The 14,206-nt window shown below is 46.7% G+C and overlaps 1 protein-coding gene across 3 annotated transcripts in view; it reads left to right on the forward strand.

Moving 5' to 3' along the window:
* LOC139009902 (ena/VASP-like protein) overlaps positions 1 to 14,206 on the forward strand; it is a 112,579-nt gene that overhangs the window by 20,328 nt on the left and 78,045 nt on the right. For 2 of the 3 annotated variants that reach the window (XM_070414022.1, XM_070414039.1), the window contains exon 1: positions 7,440 to 7,566. The exons of the other annotated variant lie outside the window; for it this stretch is intronic. In XM_070414022.1, coding sequence (XP_070270123.1) covers positions 7,544 to 7,566 — 23 coding nt within the window. In that variant the 5' untranslated portion in view covers positions 7,440 to 7,543. Of the gene's footprint in view, positions 1 to 7,439; positions 7,567 to 14,206 lie in introns of those variants that run through there. 3 annotated transcript variants of the gene reach the window in all.

A 14,206-nucleotide genomic window follows, 5' to 3' on the forward strand; every position in this document is an offset into this window, starting at 1 on the left:
GCATGCCAGAGCCCTCGAATCGAGTCATCTTTCAGTTCTTTAGATCACTTGATTTGTGCATCTGTTCATTCCAATTCCCAGTCTCTGTGGGAAATGCAGACTTTGAACAAGACATTCTCTGATTCACTAGATTTCCTCTTTGATATTATTGCACCTGGTAGTGTAGGTTGAGTTTATATGTGACTCTGTTGTGGGTTTGATCTGTGACTTTCAAGCAGGGTTATATTGGAAAGAAGGGGTGATGGGGTGGAATTGTGAAGTTAGGAAATTAAAGTTAATTGTGGTAACTGCCTCAGAATAGCCAGCGTCTGGCGGAGGGGACTCTGAATCAGCTTCTATGAATCAGACATTCCCTTTCTCCTCCTTAAGAGACCCACACGTTCCTTTCTCCTCTTTAAGAGACCCGTGCATGTGATAATTAGAATTCAGAGAAATGTTGAAGATGAAGTTCTGGAAAATAGGGCCCCCCAAATTTCAGGAAGACTAAGCAATAACTTGGAATCGACTTCATTTGAAGGATTTTCAGAAATTAAGAGGATGTAAATAAGGCAGGAGCAAAAATGGACCAGATAGGAAAGAACTTCTTATCATGCAGTTCACTGGGATGGATCAGAAAGTTAAAAGGTATTTTAGGAAAAGTATCTAAAACTTGGAGAAAAGGCAAAAAGATTATTGTGTGCCTTTCAGTATCCTTCCGGAGCATTGTTCAGCAAGTCATCTAAGGCAGCGGTTCTCAACCTGTGGGTCGCGAACAATGAAAATACATCCTGCATATCAGATATTTTACGATTCATAACAGTAGCAAAATTACAGTTATGAAGTAGCAACGAAAATAATTTTATGGTTGGGGGTCACCACAGCATGAGGAACTGTATTAAAGGGTCGTGGCATTAGGAAGGTTGAGAACCGCTGAAAGGATATTCTTGGAGACTTATTTTTCTAAAGTTAAATCTTAACTTGTAGAAAATTGGCAAGTTACGAATGATTTTTTTTTGTCCAGTGGCGATCTAAAATTGATTTCTGTTTAGTAGAAAAGATAACCTCAGAAGTTTTGGTTTAATTGCTCTGTGGTATATTAACCAGTTTTGTATCTAACTTTAAAGATTATCACAGCTTTCTTTTTGTCCACTGACTATGTGTGTTTCCGTATTACCTTTGTTTTTGTTTGTTTTTTAAAATGTATCTTTATTGTTGAAAGTATTACACATGTCCTCTTTGTTTGTTTGTTGTTGTTTTCTCCGTTGACCCCTTCCACTCAATACCCCACTCAATACCCGCCCCTCCCAGGCCTTCACCACTCTATTGTCTGCGTCCATTGGTCATGCATATATGCATGTGATCTTTGCACCAGCCTTGCGTCCTGCTGGTTCCCTCACCAATGAGTTACATCAATCCTTGACACATTCATACTGTCTGTTTGTGTGGGAGTTATGTTTTTAGCTTTTTTAAAATTACACTTTAAAAGGATGAGTACATATTGAGGAATAAGCATCTTAGGGTGCTAGGCTGAGTAGGGTTTGAGTAATTTGCCTTTAAGGTCATCTTAGCCCTGAATACCCACAATTATAGGTTTTTATCTAAATTCCCTCTTGGTCACTTGGATAGTAAGTTGCATTTATGGGTCATCTAACTATATGGCCCAGTGAATACTTAAAATTCCTGCATTATCAAGATCTCAGAGCCACCAAGTAGGAAAGGATAATTTCCTTTGTTGTTCATGATAGTACAATTATTTCTAAATAAAGCACCTGTAATTTACAGAACGTTGACACACCTGCTATTGTATTTGGCCCTAACAATTTCTTTGTGAGGGAGCAGGGCAGGAATGATTATCTACATTTTTAGGTGAAAAAGCTGAGACTCTAGACCAGTGGTTCTCAACCTTCCTAGTGCTTTGACCCTTTAATACAGTTCCTCATGTTGTGGTGACCCCCAATTTCATTGTTACAAATTGAACATAATTAAAGCATAGCAATTAATCACAAAAACAATATGTAATTATATATGTGTTTTCCGCTGGTCTTAGGCGACCCCTGTGAAAGGGTCGTTCGACCCCCAAAGGGGTCGCGACCCACAGGTTGAGAACCGCTGCTCTAGACTCTGGCAGGTAAAGTCAGTTGCCAAAGGACATTCGGCTGGTGAGGAGTGGCGCTGAGACTGCCCTGCTTTTATCCTCCACGCTCATGGACACCTCATGGCGGAACCAGGACTCAAGGGGGTCTTGATAAGAACAGTGAGTCGAAGTGGGACCACAACGCGAATACTGAGTTCAGACACAGTGCCTGCCGATGCACCATCTGGACTCTTGTTTCAGTGTTTGGAGTGTGTGGTCTGTTCCCGACCTGAAGTGGGCCTGAGTCTCCTTGGGCCTCCCTCCCCTCTCAGGGATAGAGTGGTGCAGACTCTAAGCTGGTGCCCAGGAAATCTTTCTTGATTGAATATGGGAATTTGCTTTACGTGCTTTTATCTTCTTGATTCTTCCTCTATTCCTGGTAAGATTTTCTTGGCCAGTTTCTGTGTATCTGAGTGACATTGGAGCAGCTGCATGCGTCTGTTCAGAAGGATGATCTGCCCTTTTATTGGATGCTTGCACCAGAAAGAGGACTGCTGACCTAATCCAGTTTCATCTCTTTATGACATCTTCTCTCTCAATCAACAAACTGCTGATTCATTAATTCAGCAGGTACTTATTGAGTGATTTGGTGCTGGACCCTGGGATAGAATGAGAAAGATGAGAAAGGTCCTTACACTTCTTTGGCTTCTGGTCCTGGTGGTGGCCATAGCGTTTCTGTTTAAATATTTTAACCTTTGTTCTGCTTTGCTAGTAATCTAAGAACCACATGAAACAACTGAGTTGTGAGGAAGACCATCTCTAAACCCTACCTACCTGAAACCCATCAGCTTCTTACTTGTCTCCTGGTGCCACCGAGTCCAGACCCCGTCGCTTCCTATAACTGCTGCAGCGGCTTCTGACTGGTCTCGCGCTTCATTTTCCTTCCAACAGAGAAAATCAGGTCATGTTACTGCCCTCTCAGATTCTCCAGGGCTTTCCTGGCTGATAAAGCCCTGCTTAGCTCTGTCGTATCTCCCTCTACTCTTGTTGGCTGCTCTAGGCCAACCACGGCACCGTAGGAGAGGGAGGGATGCCAGGCTGGTGCCCTCCCACCTTGGGCCTTTGTACCAGCTGTCTCCTCTGCCTGCAGTGATCTTTCCCTGATGTTTGCATAACTGTCCCCTGTTGATCCACATCTCAGCTTAGATACACTACCTGAGGGGCCTTTCCCATCACCTCTTCATAGCCCCAGTCACTCTCTGGCACGTTGCCCTATTTTATTATCCTTTTCTCACCCTTTAGTCTCTGAGTTCCTTCCTTAGACCGGATGCACTGAGAAGCTCAGGGTTTTCAGTGCACCTAGAATAGTATCTGATATGGTAGCCCTTCCATCACTTGTTGAGTGAATGCAGTGACCTAGGCAGCTATTTAGAGAGCACTTATTTGGGGAGATAGAGAGACATGGACAGGAATGCAGAAATAATTAGTAGTAGACTCCTGCTTTTGAGAAGTGGTAGATTGAAAGATGTATTGCAGTTGGATTTGCTTTACAGTAGAATGCTTTTGGGGGTTAGCTTTCAGTTAGTAGCTTATTTAAAACTATTATTTTAAAGTTAAATGTCACTGTAGAAGCTCAGTTGAATTATGTAATCTGAGGGAAAGAATTAGTTCACAGTGTAGGACTCACATTTCTTATCAATTCAAGAAGCATTTTTTGTTTGTTTTTAATTTTTGGAAAGGTTAATTCAATTGGAATGAAAACGCACTGAGTGGCCCTGACCGGTATGCCTCAGTGGATAGAGCGTCGGCCTGCGGACTGAAGGGTCCCAGGTTCGATCCCGGTTAAGGGCATGTGCCTTGGTTGCCAGCACATCCCCAGTGGGAGGTATGCAGGAGGCAGCTGATCGATGTTTCTCTCTCATCGATGTTTCTAACTCTCTATCCCTCTCCCTTCCTCTCTGTAAAAAATCAGTAAAATATATTTTTAAAAAACGCACTGAGTGAAATAAAAAGAGATCTTGACCAGCCCAGCTTGTATGGCTCAGTGATTGAGCATCAACCCATGAGCCAGGAAGGAGGTCACGGTTCGATTCCCAGTGAAGGCACATGCCTGGGTTGCAGGCTCGATCCCCAGTAGGGAGCGTGCAGGAGGCAGCCGATCAATGATTCTCTCTCATCATTGATGTTTCTATCTCTCTCCCCTTCTCCCTTCCTCTCTCTGAAATCAATAAAAACATATTTTGACCAGAGATCTACTATTACCAGGAGTGTGCTGTACCTGGGGGAAGGCTTAAAAAGGACTAAAAATGAAGGTCACTGGTAGTGGAGCCCCCATAATTACAAAATAGAAGAATTTGGGGATGGTGACCCAAAATTATAATTTATTTTTCTGCATAGCAAGCATGCAGTTTTTACTTAAAGTGTTTCTGATGGAGGTTATGAGGGACTAAACTCTTTAGGTTTCCTCCTGCCAGTCCCCTCAGCCCCTCTCCCCAGGAACTCACCTGGTTAGAAGCCTGAGACCTGGAATGGACAGAAGCTACTCCTCAGCACAAGATGACATGTGAGATTAAATATGTATATTTATCTATATACGTGTGTGTGTGTGTGTGTGTGTGTGTGTATACACTAGGGGTCCTGTGCATGAATTCGTGCACCTTGAAAGAAAATGGTCCACGAGGCTGCAGTAGGCACAGGGGCGAGTCCCGGCCCATCTACGTGCCCCAGCCCAGCCCCTCCCACCGCGGCCCTGGCCCCCTATCTGCCAGCAGCCCCACTCCCGTCGCTGCCTCTCCCACGTGCTGACAGCACTGGCCCCGCTTGTACCCACAGACGGTGCAGAGTGATTGGGGCCCGCGCCAGCAGCAGGTGCGAGCGGGGCCGGTGCCATCAGCGGGTGCGAGCGGGGGCTGCTGCCCTGATCACCCCTCAGGAGCAGGGGAGGTGGAGAAGCCCTCAGGGGCGATCAGGGCTGGCAGCCGCTGCTCACACCCACTGATGGTGCTGAGTGATCAGGACCAGCACCAGGCATCGGCAGTGGGTGTGAGCGGCAGCTCCAGCACTGGAGCAGGTCAGAGCACTGGGCAGGACTGTGCCCAGTAGGACCACAGCATGCGGGAGCAAAGAATTTTAAGTAACCACCAGAGGCTCGCCCCAATGACAGCAACTGGCGCCCTGCCTTGGTCTGGCACCCCTGCTCACCTGATCCACCATCCTGCCTCGGCCAACGCCCACCATGTTCCGCACACACCCCCCGGGTGGTCAGTGCACGTCATAGCGACCAGTTGTTCGGTTGTTGTGGTTCATCTGCCGTTTGGTCTATTTGCATATTAGCCTTTTATTATATAGGAATATTGAGTACCTAGGAATTCAGGAGTTTTAGAGGTCATCGTAGGCTGGTTTTGGTCAGGGACAGGACTGGATGGGGTTTTGAAGGGTATGTGATATTAGCTACCATCAGTGGTGGTTCCATGTGCCCGAGTTTTGTCTGTACAGCACCCCGCACACTGAGGCTTACACAGGTGAGACTGTGCCCAAGGCTTCCCAGGTGGACAGTAGACTGGGCGCAGAAGCACACTTTCCATGATCACTGTGGGGAGAAGGCGGGATTAGAGCAGCTGCCTGTGGTCACAGGCTCTAAGTGGCAGCCCTGGGACTTCCAACGGGTTATTGCATGACTCTGACTCTCCTGTGTTTCCTGTTATATCATGATTCTGCCAAGTAGAGGGTCTCGGGCGGAGACTAGTCAGGAATATCGTGAAAGGCATTCTGGGTCAGCTTAGTTGCTGATTGCTACATGGTTTGAGGGACCGCAGGATTCCACCAAATTTCTTACTAATCCGTCTGCCTCAGTTGGCTGTTATTACTTCGTTTCTTTGAGGCAAGTTCTGGGCTCTCACTTCTCTTCAGATAGGGATAACATAAGGAGAGGGGTGTGTTCATCCCAGGCCACCTAATGTGAGAACGGGGTCCCTTTCTCCCTGGTGGAAAGCTGGGGCAAAAGGAGGGTCATTCAGCAAACAGTTACTAAGTAACTCCTCTCACTCAGCTCCTGGGAACGGACAGCCGAGGGAACAGTGTGGGCCGCGTGGAAGGGTGCAAGTCACGGAGGGAGCAAGGAATAATTTAGGCAGTTGGCCCCTGGGCTGAAGAAAGGAGGTCCTGGCATATTTGGGGAACTAGGAATGTGAGGCTGGATTTGGGGATTATTAAGAGTTTTAATGGGAAAAAGGAGTTGGAGAAATAAGGTTCTGTATGCTTGGCTGAGGGGTTTTCCGTAACACTATGGGCACTGAGGGACTGATGCAGGGTTCAAATAGGGGGCATGAGAATCAGAGTTAGAAACACTGCCCTGGCAGAATCTGCGAGAAGGGACAGAGAGAGAAAGGCCAGTTATAATGCAGCAGACCAGGTGAGAGATGCCAAAGGTGGGGGCTCAGGCGGTAGGCAGGGAGTGGGCAAAGGGAACTTTCGTGAGGTAGAATTTAAATTAGTGACTGATTATCTTTGTGGTGTGAGGGAGAGAAAAAAAGTCAAGAGCGACTCACAGGATTTCATTGGCGATCTGTCCCCCTTGTTTTATAAAGGTTTGCAGCCCCAATGCTGAAGGTTCTTCTTAACGCCAGGTTTTAGAATACAGCCTCAGCTCATTTGCCAGATTTTACCAACTTGGGCTTTACAAACTGGAAAACATTGCTCTTTTTTTGGCTGACATCTCGTTTCCTTTTTCACTGTTTTTAACTTCTGAAATTATTACAGTAATTTTTGTACTTCAAGGAATTGGTAAGAGCTTCAATAAATGAATAATCAAAGAAATGAGATCACCATCACAATCGACTGCAAGGTCATATGGTTCATGAGACAGTGGTGGGCATACAGCGTGGCTTTCTGATTCCCCAGCAGTTTATGCATCTGTGATAAAGTAGTGTTTGGTAGTGGACAGGCATAATATGGGATTCTGCAGAATTGTCAGTGAAATGGAGGCAGGTATCACTGTCCACTCTCTTTACTGACCACACTGGTCACACCTGGTCATTTCAGCAGCAGCAGGCACAGGAAGATGAGGTAATCAGGCAGGTCACAGTGGCACAGGTTGTATTCTCATCCCGTTAAGCTTTTATCACTCAGCGAAATCCTGGTCTGGAGGTGGGATGTGATCTGTGGTTTACCCAGGACCCCGGGTTCCACTTTTTTCTCTGGACTAATCCAGCTCCCAGCCTGGAGCCTGAGCACACACTGCATTAATCAGACTTGCTGTAATGATCACATGGTTTTCTCGCTGCCTCCCCTGTTAGCTGCCGCTTGTCAGCAGCTGGCGGAGCTGGAGGCTGCAGGCTCCTGTCTGCAGAAAGCCTTTTACTTCGGAATATTGGGGTGTGTGGAAACCCCGCCTCTTTTTTCTGGACTTTGCACCATCTGACTGACTAAATGGTTGTCCTCCGAACCAAAAAGGCTACCAGACAATCTAAGGAAATTGTCTCTGTCTAGGTCATGTTCGCATTTGAAGAATTCAGGTATGTTCTGGTTTCGTACATCTGCCTGCCGCTGGGTTTTTGTTCTCGCTAGGTTTTTGCTGTGTAATGACAGCTTAGGTTCTGGCTGGTTCTCACACACAAAAAGGGCTCTTCTCTGCATTCGGTGGGGTCTCTCCAGGCATGGGGGTCGGAGGTGCACAGTGGTGCTAGTCAGGGTGTTTGCTGCATGCACGGATGCAGCGTGGGTAATTGTTTGCTGGTGTGTGAATTTGCCGAGGGCCCCACCTTGTGCCTCATTTGAGCTGCTGTTGCAGGTGTAGAGTTAAGAATACAGAATAGCAACTGTTTATCCAGAATGAGTCTGTTGATAGCTTTTGTTTTTCTTCCTTTGTCAAACTCATGGAGTCGACTGCTCTCTTAAAAAAATGCTAATCGTAGCAGTGAAGGTGAAATTCTGCAAGTGTGTCTGCTTAGTTGAGATTTGATTTTGGCTCTGATTTTCCTCATCGTCGATAGCAATCTCATGGCTGGGCGGTTTTCTGGGAAGTGCTCTGTTAACCGGAGCCTTCTTTGCTTTTGTAAGCTTTTCAGCTGCTGTAATTATTGATGCTGCAAATTGTAGTCTTTTGTGAATCTTACTCCCTCTCTTTCCTCCATCTCTTCTCTGGGAATCTGTGTCTGGGGGTGAATGTGGGAAGGGATGTTCCAATAGAGATAGTTTCTAAGAAATTAAAATAAAGGAGGTGGAATGGGAGGGCCACCAGTCATTTATGTGCATGTTTCCATGTCTGTGGAACATATGGAGGAGAGCATATATGTGTCTGCTTCTGACCTCGGACAGCTTCTCGTTTCTCACATGGGATTTCTGTGTATCTTAGAATTGAGCATAAATGCCATGTTATGGGCAAAGATTGTGTGGGAACCTCAGTTCTATTTCTTATAGGCCCTTTTTGTTCCCTCCAAATGTTGCTGCAACAGACATTAAAATGATAATGGAATAACCACTTTTCATTATTTGCAAGAGGAAACTAGAAACCTTTTAGTCAAAATCAAGGGAGTAGCTGAGAGAATCATCAGCTGTGCACACAGGCCCCCCGCCCTTCCTGTAAGCGTGGGGCTTTGGATCCAGGAAGTTATCCTTTGTTTAAGAGTGTGCCCCTGCATTATTCCGGATGGGTCGGGCTTGTGAAAGGGATATTCCTTCCATGTGGCAACATGCTCTGGTGACATGGGGTCTTTGCCCTTACACAGGGACCAGGCTTATTGTTTTCTAATAGCTCCACTAACAGCTAACAAGAATTTATTTAATGCTGGACAGGTTACAGTAGATCTGTCCTTTAAAAATGGAAAAGGAGCCCTGGCCGGTGAGACTCGGTTGAGTGTTGTCCCGTGCACCGAAGGGTCACCAGTTTGATTCCCGGTCAGGGCACATGTCCAGGTTGCAGGTTCGATCCTGGATCAAGGTGCATGCAGGAGGTAGCAGATAGATGTTTCTCTTCACATTGATGTTATTCTCTTTCTCTTAAATAAATCAATAAAAACACTTAAAAAAAAAAAAAAAGAATGAAACAGGAGTCCTGGGTTCTAATCCCAGTTTCAAAATTAGCTTCTCTGATCCTTGTGAGAGTTTCGGAAGAGTTCTGTGAATTATAGAAAGTGGTAAGATTGTAAGGTTCATATTTTATTGTTAGCATTTATTCTGTGGAGTAAGCCTTAGCTACTGAACAGATCTTGGAGCCCTTCCCTACATTTCCTGAAGAGGGATGTGTATCAAAAAGCCATTCCCGTTGTGGTGGGCTCCTAGCCCAAGAGCTGGGTCTGAAGAGGTAGAAAAGGGTTAGAGTGAAAGGCCACCACACTGCTGACCCGAGAAAGTGGGGCCCTCTATGGAAAGTAAGCCAGAAAAGAACTCATCTCTTACCCCTGCTTCAATCTCCTGCCTGAGCTAGCCCTGAGCACTTTGCTGGGTGTGATTGCATTTTGTGACTGCTGCACAGTACTGGACAAGTGGCTGTCTTCTTTAGTCACCAGGTCCGCATGTGTGGAGCCAGGTGATCACAGTGGGGCAGCACAGGAACTACAGAGGAGCTTAGCTCAGTGGTTCTCAACCTTCTGGCCCTCTAAATACATTTCCTCATGTTGTGACCCAACCACAAAATTTTCGTTGCCACTTCATAACTGTAATGTTGCTACTGTTATGAATCGTAATGTAAATATCTGATATGCAGGATGGTCTTAGGCGACCCCTGTGAAAGGGTCGTTCGACCGCCAGAAGGGTCGCGACCCACAGGTTAAGAACCGCTGGTTAGCTTTTTTAACTGAGGCCAAGGTGGTTCTCAAGCTGTAAGAGGCAGAAGAATCACCTGGAGGGCTCTGAAAACTCATTGCTGGGCCCCCTCCCAGAGGTTCGGATCTAGTAAGTAGATCTAGGTTGGGGTTTAAAACCTGCATGTCTAACAAGTTCCCAGGTGATTCCTATGCTGCAGGTCTGGGAACCAGAGAACCATTGGCTTGGGAAAAGCAGGCAGATTGTCTTTGAGATGGGAAGTGTGAGGCAAAGGCAGAGTGGAGGTGGAGGTGGAGGTGGAGGTGGAGGTAGGAAAGAAACCAGGAGCCAGAGCAGCACACAGGCAGGTGGACCCGAGCCGTACGCTCGTAGGAGATTAAACGGGCCGCATGGGTCACAGCCCTCCTCCTGGGAGGCCTCAGAGCGGTGGAGAGCACACTGACGTGAGGATCTTAGGATTGTCGTCTTGACTATAAGCCTGGTTCTGCCATGTACTGTCTTTGGACCTTTCTTTGTTTCCATTTTCTCAACTGGAAAATGGGGATAGCAGGTCTCCACAAGCAAATCTCTAATGCTGTCTGTCAGCATTAAATGAGAACATAAACTTGCTTGATAAATTACAGCACTCTTTCTACATGAACATAAGGGAGGAAAGGGTGCCGGGAGTGACTCCGTCCTCTTATCCACACACATTTACAGGCCTCCGTACACCCCAACTCGAGGGCACAGGCCCACACTCATTGTTAAAAGGAGGTCAGATTTTGACATGGACACGTGTACATTCTGACTCCCTATTGGACTAGGAGTTCTTGAGAACTTTTGTGATTCATAGGTTTTTTGTTGTTGTTTTTAGAGAGAGTAGAAGGGAAGGGGAGAGACAGAGAGAGAGAGAAACATCTATGTGAGAGAGACACATCGACTGGTTGCCTCCCACATGCACCCCCACCAGGGCTGGGGATCAAGCCTGCAACCAAGGTACATGTCCTTGACTGGAATCTAACCCGGGACCCTTGGTGCATGGGCCGACGCTCCAACCATGGAGCCAAACCAGCCAGGGCAATGTGAATCCATGCGTTCTGGGTCCTGCATGCCTAAAACTGCTTGACACACAGTAAGGCCTTAATAAGCAGTTGACTGTCTCACAAGGATTTACCAAAAAAGGAAAAGCAAGCGAGCTCTCCGGTGAGCTCCGTGCAGGCCTCATGGTGCCGGCTGGTGTGCTCACTTAGAAAAGAATGTTGAAGGCTGACCACTGACCTCCGGAGAAAGATGTGACATGTCCTCAGCACATCCCAGTTGCTGGAGCACCAGAGAGCTCTGGCCGCGTCACCTGAGGACTCTGCAGTGACCTCACTCTACAACCTGCTGCTGGTTATAATGGTTCGCTGGGGCCTGGTGCCCAAACCTGGAGAGCTGGAGAACCCCGAGAGCATGAGAGGTCCGGCCAGCATTTTCCAGCGATCAGGGGCTCTGGCCTCCCATTGACTGCAGTCCGCATCGTTCTCACACCAGGCAAGCTATCCTAGCTGGCTGTTGTTAGACACACTTTTCTTGTGGTTTTGCCTTTTTAAAGAAATTTCTTAGACGAGAAGTGTACTGAATGAATAGTCTAAGTCAGTGGTCAGCAAACTGCGGCTCGTGAGCCACATGCGGCTCTTTGGCCCCTTGAGTGTGGCTCTTCCACAAAATACTGACTCCTTCGCATGGGCCACAAATCGCACTGTACATGCGCACCCGCACGTGGTGTTTTATGGAACAGCCACACTCAAGGGGCCAAAGAGCCGCATGTGGCTCTCGGGCCGCAGTTTGCCGACCACTGGTCTAAGTAAACATTTACCTGTTACTCCCCACCGTGAGACCCAGAGCCATGACCTAATGTTCTTCCCATCTCCAGAACGGAGAGTTTTCAATGTGATTTTGGCTCCATAATCCCTCAAGTGAGAGTGGAACCAAAATCAGAAACCACTGTTTCTCAAAGTTCCTGATACTTATTCCTACTTGCTTCCTGGGGAATGTGGTATACCAACTCCAGATCTCAAATCCGCAGGTGGGATGAGTCAGTCACGTGAAAATGGGAAGTTACGACTTTGAGTCTGTTTTCATTGTTTTAATTTTTAAATGTTCTGACCGATTGAGGTTCAAACTCCAACTAGCTTTATCTTCATTCATGCAAATTGATATGTGGTTTTGGGAAAAGATGTACCTTTTCTTGCCCTCCCACTGGAATATTGAAACCAGTTAAAATAAGTGGTTTCAGGGAACCCCTGAAGTTCAAAAGCAGGGAGAGTCCTCACTTTCGTTCCCCAGGGTCCTGCAATCCTTGAAGAAACAGGTGTTTCGGTCCAGTGACATTCCACTGTGGTGTGGAAATACATCTCAGGTCAACGGGAGATGGAAGCTGGGCTGGGCTGGGCAGGATGGGGAAGGTACCCAACTTGATTATTGAGTATCTCCTAGGCGCCATATACTGCTAGGTGCTTTTCCCCTGGTAACCTTAATCACATCGCATCTTATAAATGAAAACGGAGGCTCAGGGACACAGAAACCCCCAACTGTATACTTTTACCCAGACCCATCCCAGGAGCACCTGGTTGGAGGAAGTAGGCAGTGGGTGGAGAGCTGAAGGAGAAAAACAAAGCAAGTGGGGGGGGGCGGGGGGGGGGGGGGGGACAGACACATCTCATGGACTTGGCAGTTCCGCCTGTTTGTCTGACAAGCCACAAGCAAAATGTTATTTTGGGAAACAAATAATTTAGCTCTTGGGATGGCAAAGTGGATATATTTAAAAATACCAGTCTATTCTGCATTATTAAATGTGTTACAGTTATTGCTGAGTTTTACTCAAAGAGAGGCAGTGCTAGGAATCGGGGTCCAAAGATTTGGATACACTTCATACAATGTAAACTTACAAGCTGTGACCGTGGTGAGCCACTTGATTTCTCTAGACCGCAGTTTCTGCACTTACGGGAAAAGGCTACTTTGAGGATAGTATGTAAGACAGAAGTGTATAAATTATAAAGTTTTGCTATAATGCTTGTACTTATAGTTTGGAATTAGTGGAAGCTTTATCCGTTAATATTTAACCAGTTCAGTCTCATTCCCATTCCTCACGCTTTTTGCATAGCACAGTAGTCATCTCATGTTAAAAACAATGAGTCAAAAGAAAACTAAGGCCAAGACATGCGAACAACCACAGTGTCCTACGAGAAAGGACTGGATAAAGAAGATGTGGTCCATCTACGCAATGGATTCAGCCATGAGAAAGGATGAAATAGCACCATTTGCAACAACATGGATGGACCTTGAGAACATTATGCTAAGTGAAAGAAGTCAGAAAAAGTGAAGAACCATGTGACTTCACTCATATGTGGGATATAAAACTGAAACTCATGGACACAAACAGCAGTGTGATGGCTGGCCAGAGGGGAGAGGTTGGGGGAGAAGATCCTAATAGATGGTGAAGGGAGAAGATCCTAATAGATGGTGAAGGGAGAAGCTTTGACTTTGGGTGGTGGACACATGGTGCAATATACAGACCTTGTAACATAGAAACCCACACTTGACACCTCTATGTTCATGTTGACCAATGGCACCCCCAAGAAATTTAAGGAAGAAAAAGAAAGGAAGAGAGAGAGAGAGAGAAGAGGGGAGGGGACTTTAACTGGACTCGGCAAGTAATGAGTCCAGAACAGGATACCAGCCTGGCTCCACACGCTGCTTGTCTCTACTTAGGATAGTTGCAAAGGTTTCACCCGCTGTGTAGGTTCTGGAAATTTTGTCCATGTCTTATTAGAGGTGGGGAGGGCCTTTATGCCGATAGCAGAACATTCATTCAAAAAACACTTCATGGACGTCTACTAACTATAAGCCATAGTAAAAGGTACAAATATGTGTGATCCTTCACCCCGCCTTCAGGAATTTGCTGTCCTCAACCAACACCAAAACATGGTGTGGGGCAGCCAAGGCACAGGCAGGCAGGTGAGGTGGGGTAGATCCCATTAGCGGTACAGGTGACCTGCTGTGGTTCTGCATATTGAGGGGTACGGGGACTTTCAGGAAGATCTGAGTCTTGGGGAAGCGTAGGATTTGGGTGGACGAAAATAAAGGGAAGGGCTTTTGGGAGCAGTGCAGGGGCTGAGTCAGGGGAATGGGCTGACAAAGCCCAAGGAGGAGCAACTTCCCTCCTTCTCCTCAGGGTTACCCATGTCTGATTGCCTTTTCTTTATGACTGGTAACTTTCTCTGCCCTGAAGTTCACTGCCTTGCAGAGGTAAGCACTTCACCTTCAGGGACCATGTGGTCGGGGACATCTGCTCAGTGCTCTGCAGCGCTGGCACCTTTGGTTTTCCACTGGCCTTGTTACCTGAGCAGCTTGGTTAAGCTCTTTGTGCTT

The sequence above is a fragment of the Myotis yumanensis genome, unplaced genomic scaffold, assembly GCF_028538775.1.
Source record: "Myotis yumanensis isolate MYYU_CA2020_CCGP unplaced genomic scaffold, mMyoYum1.0.hap1 SCAF_1, whole genome shotgun sequence".
In the NCBI taxonomy this organism is placed as follows: domain Eukaryota; kingdom Metazoa; phylum Chordata; class Mammalia; order Chiroptera; family Vespertilionidae; genus Myotis; species Myotis yumanensis.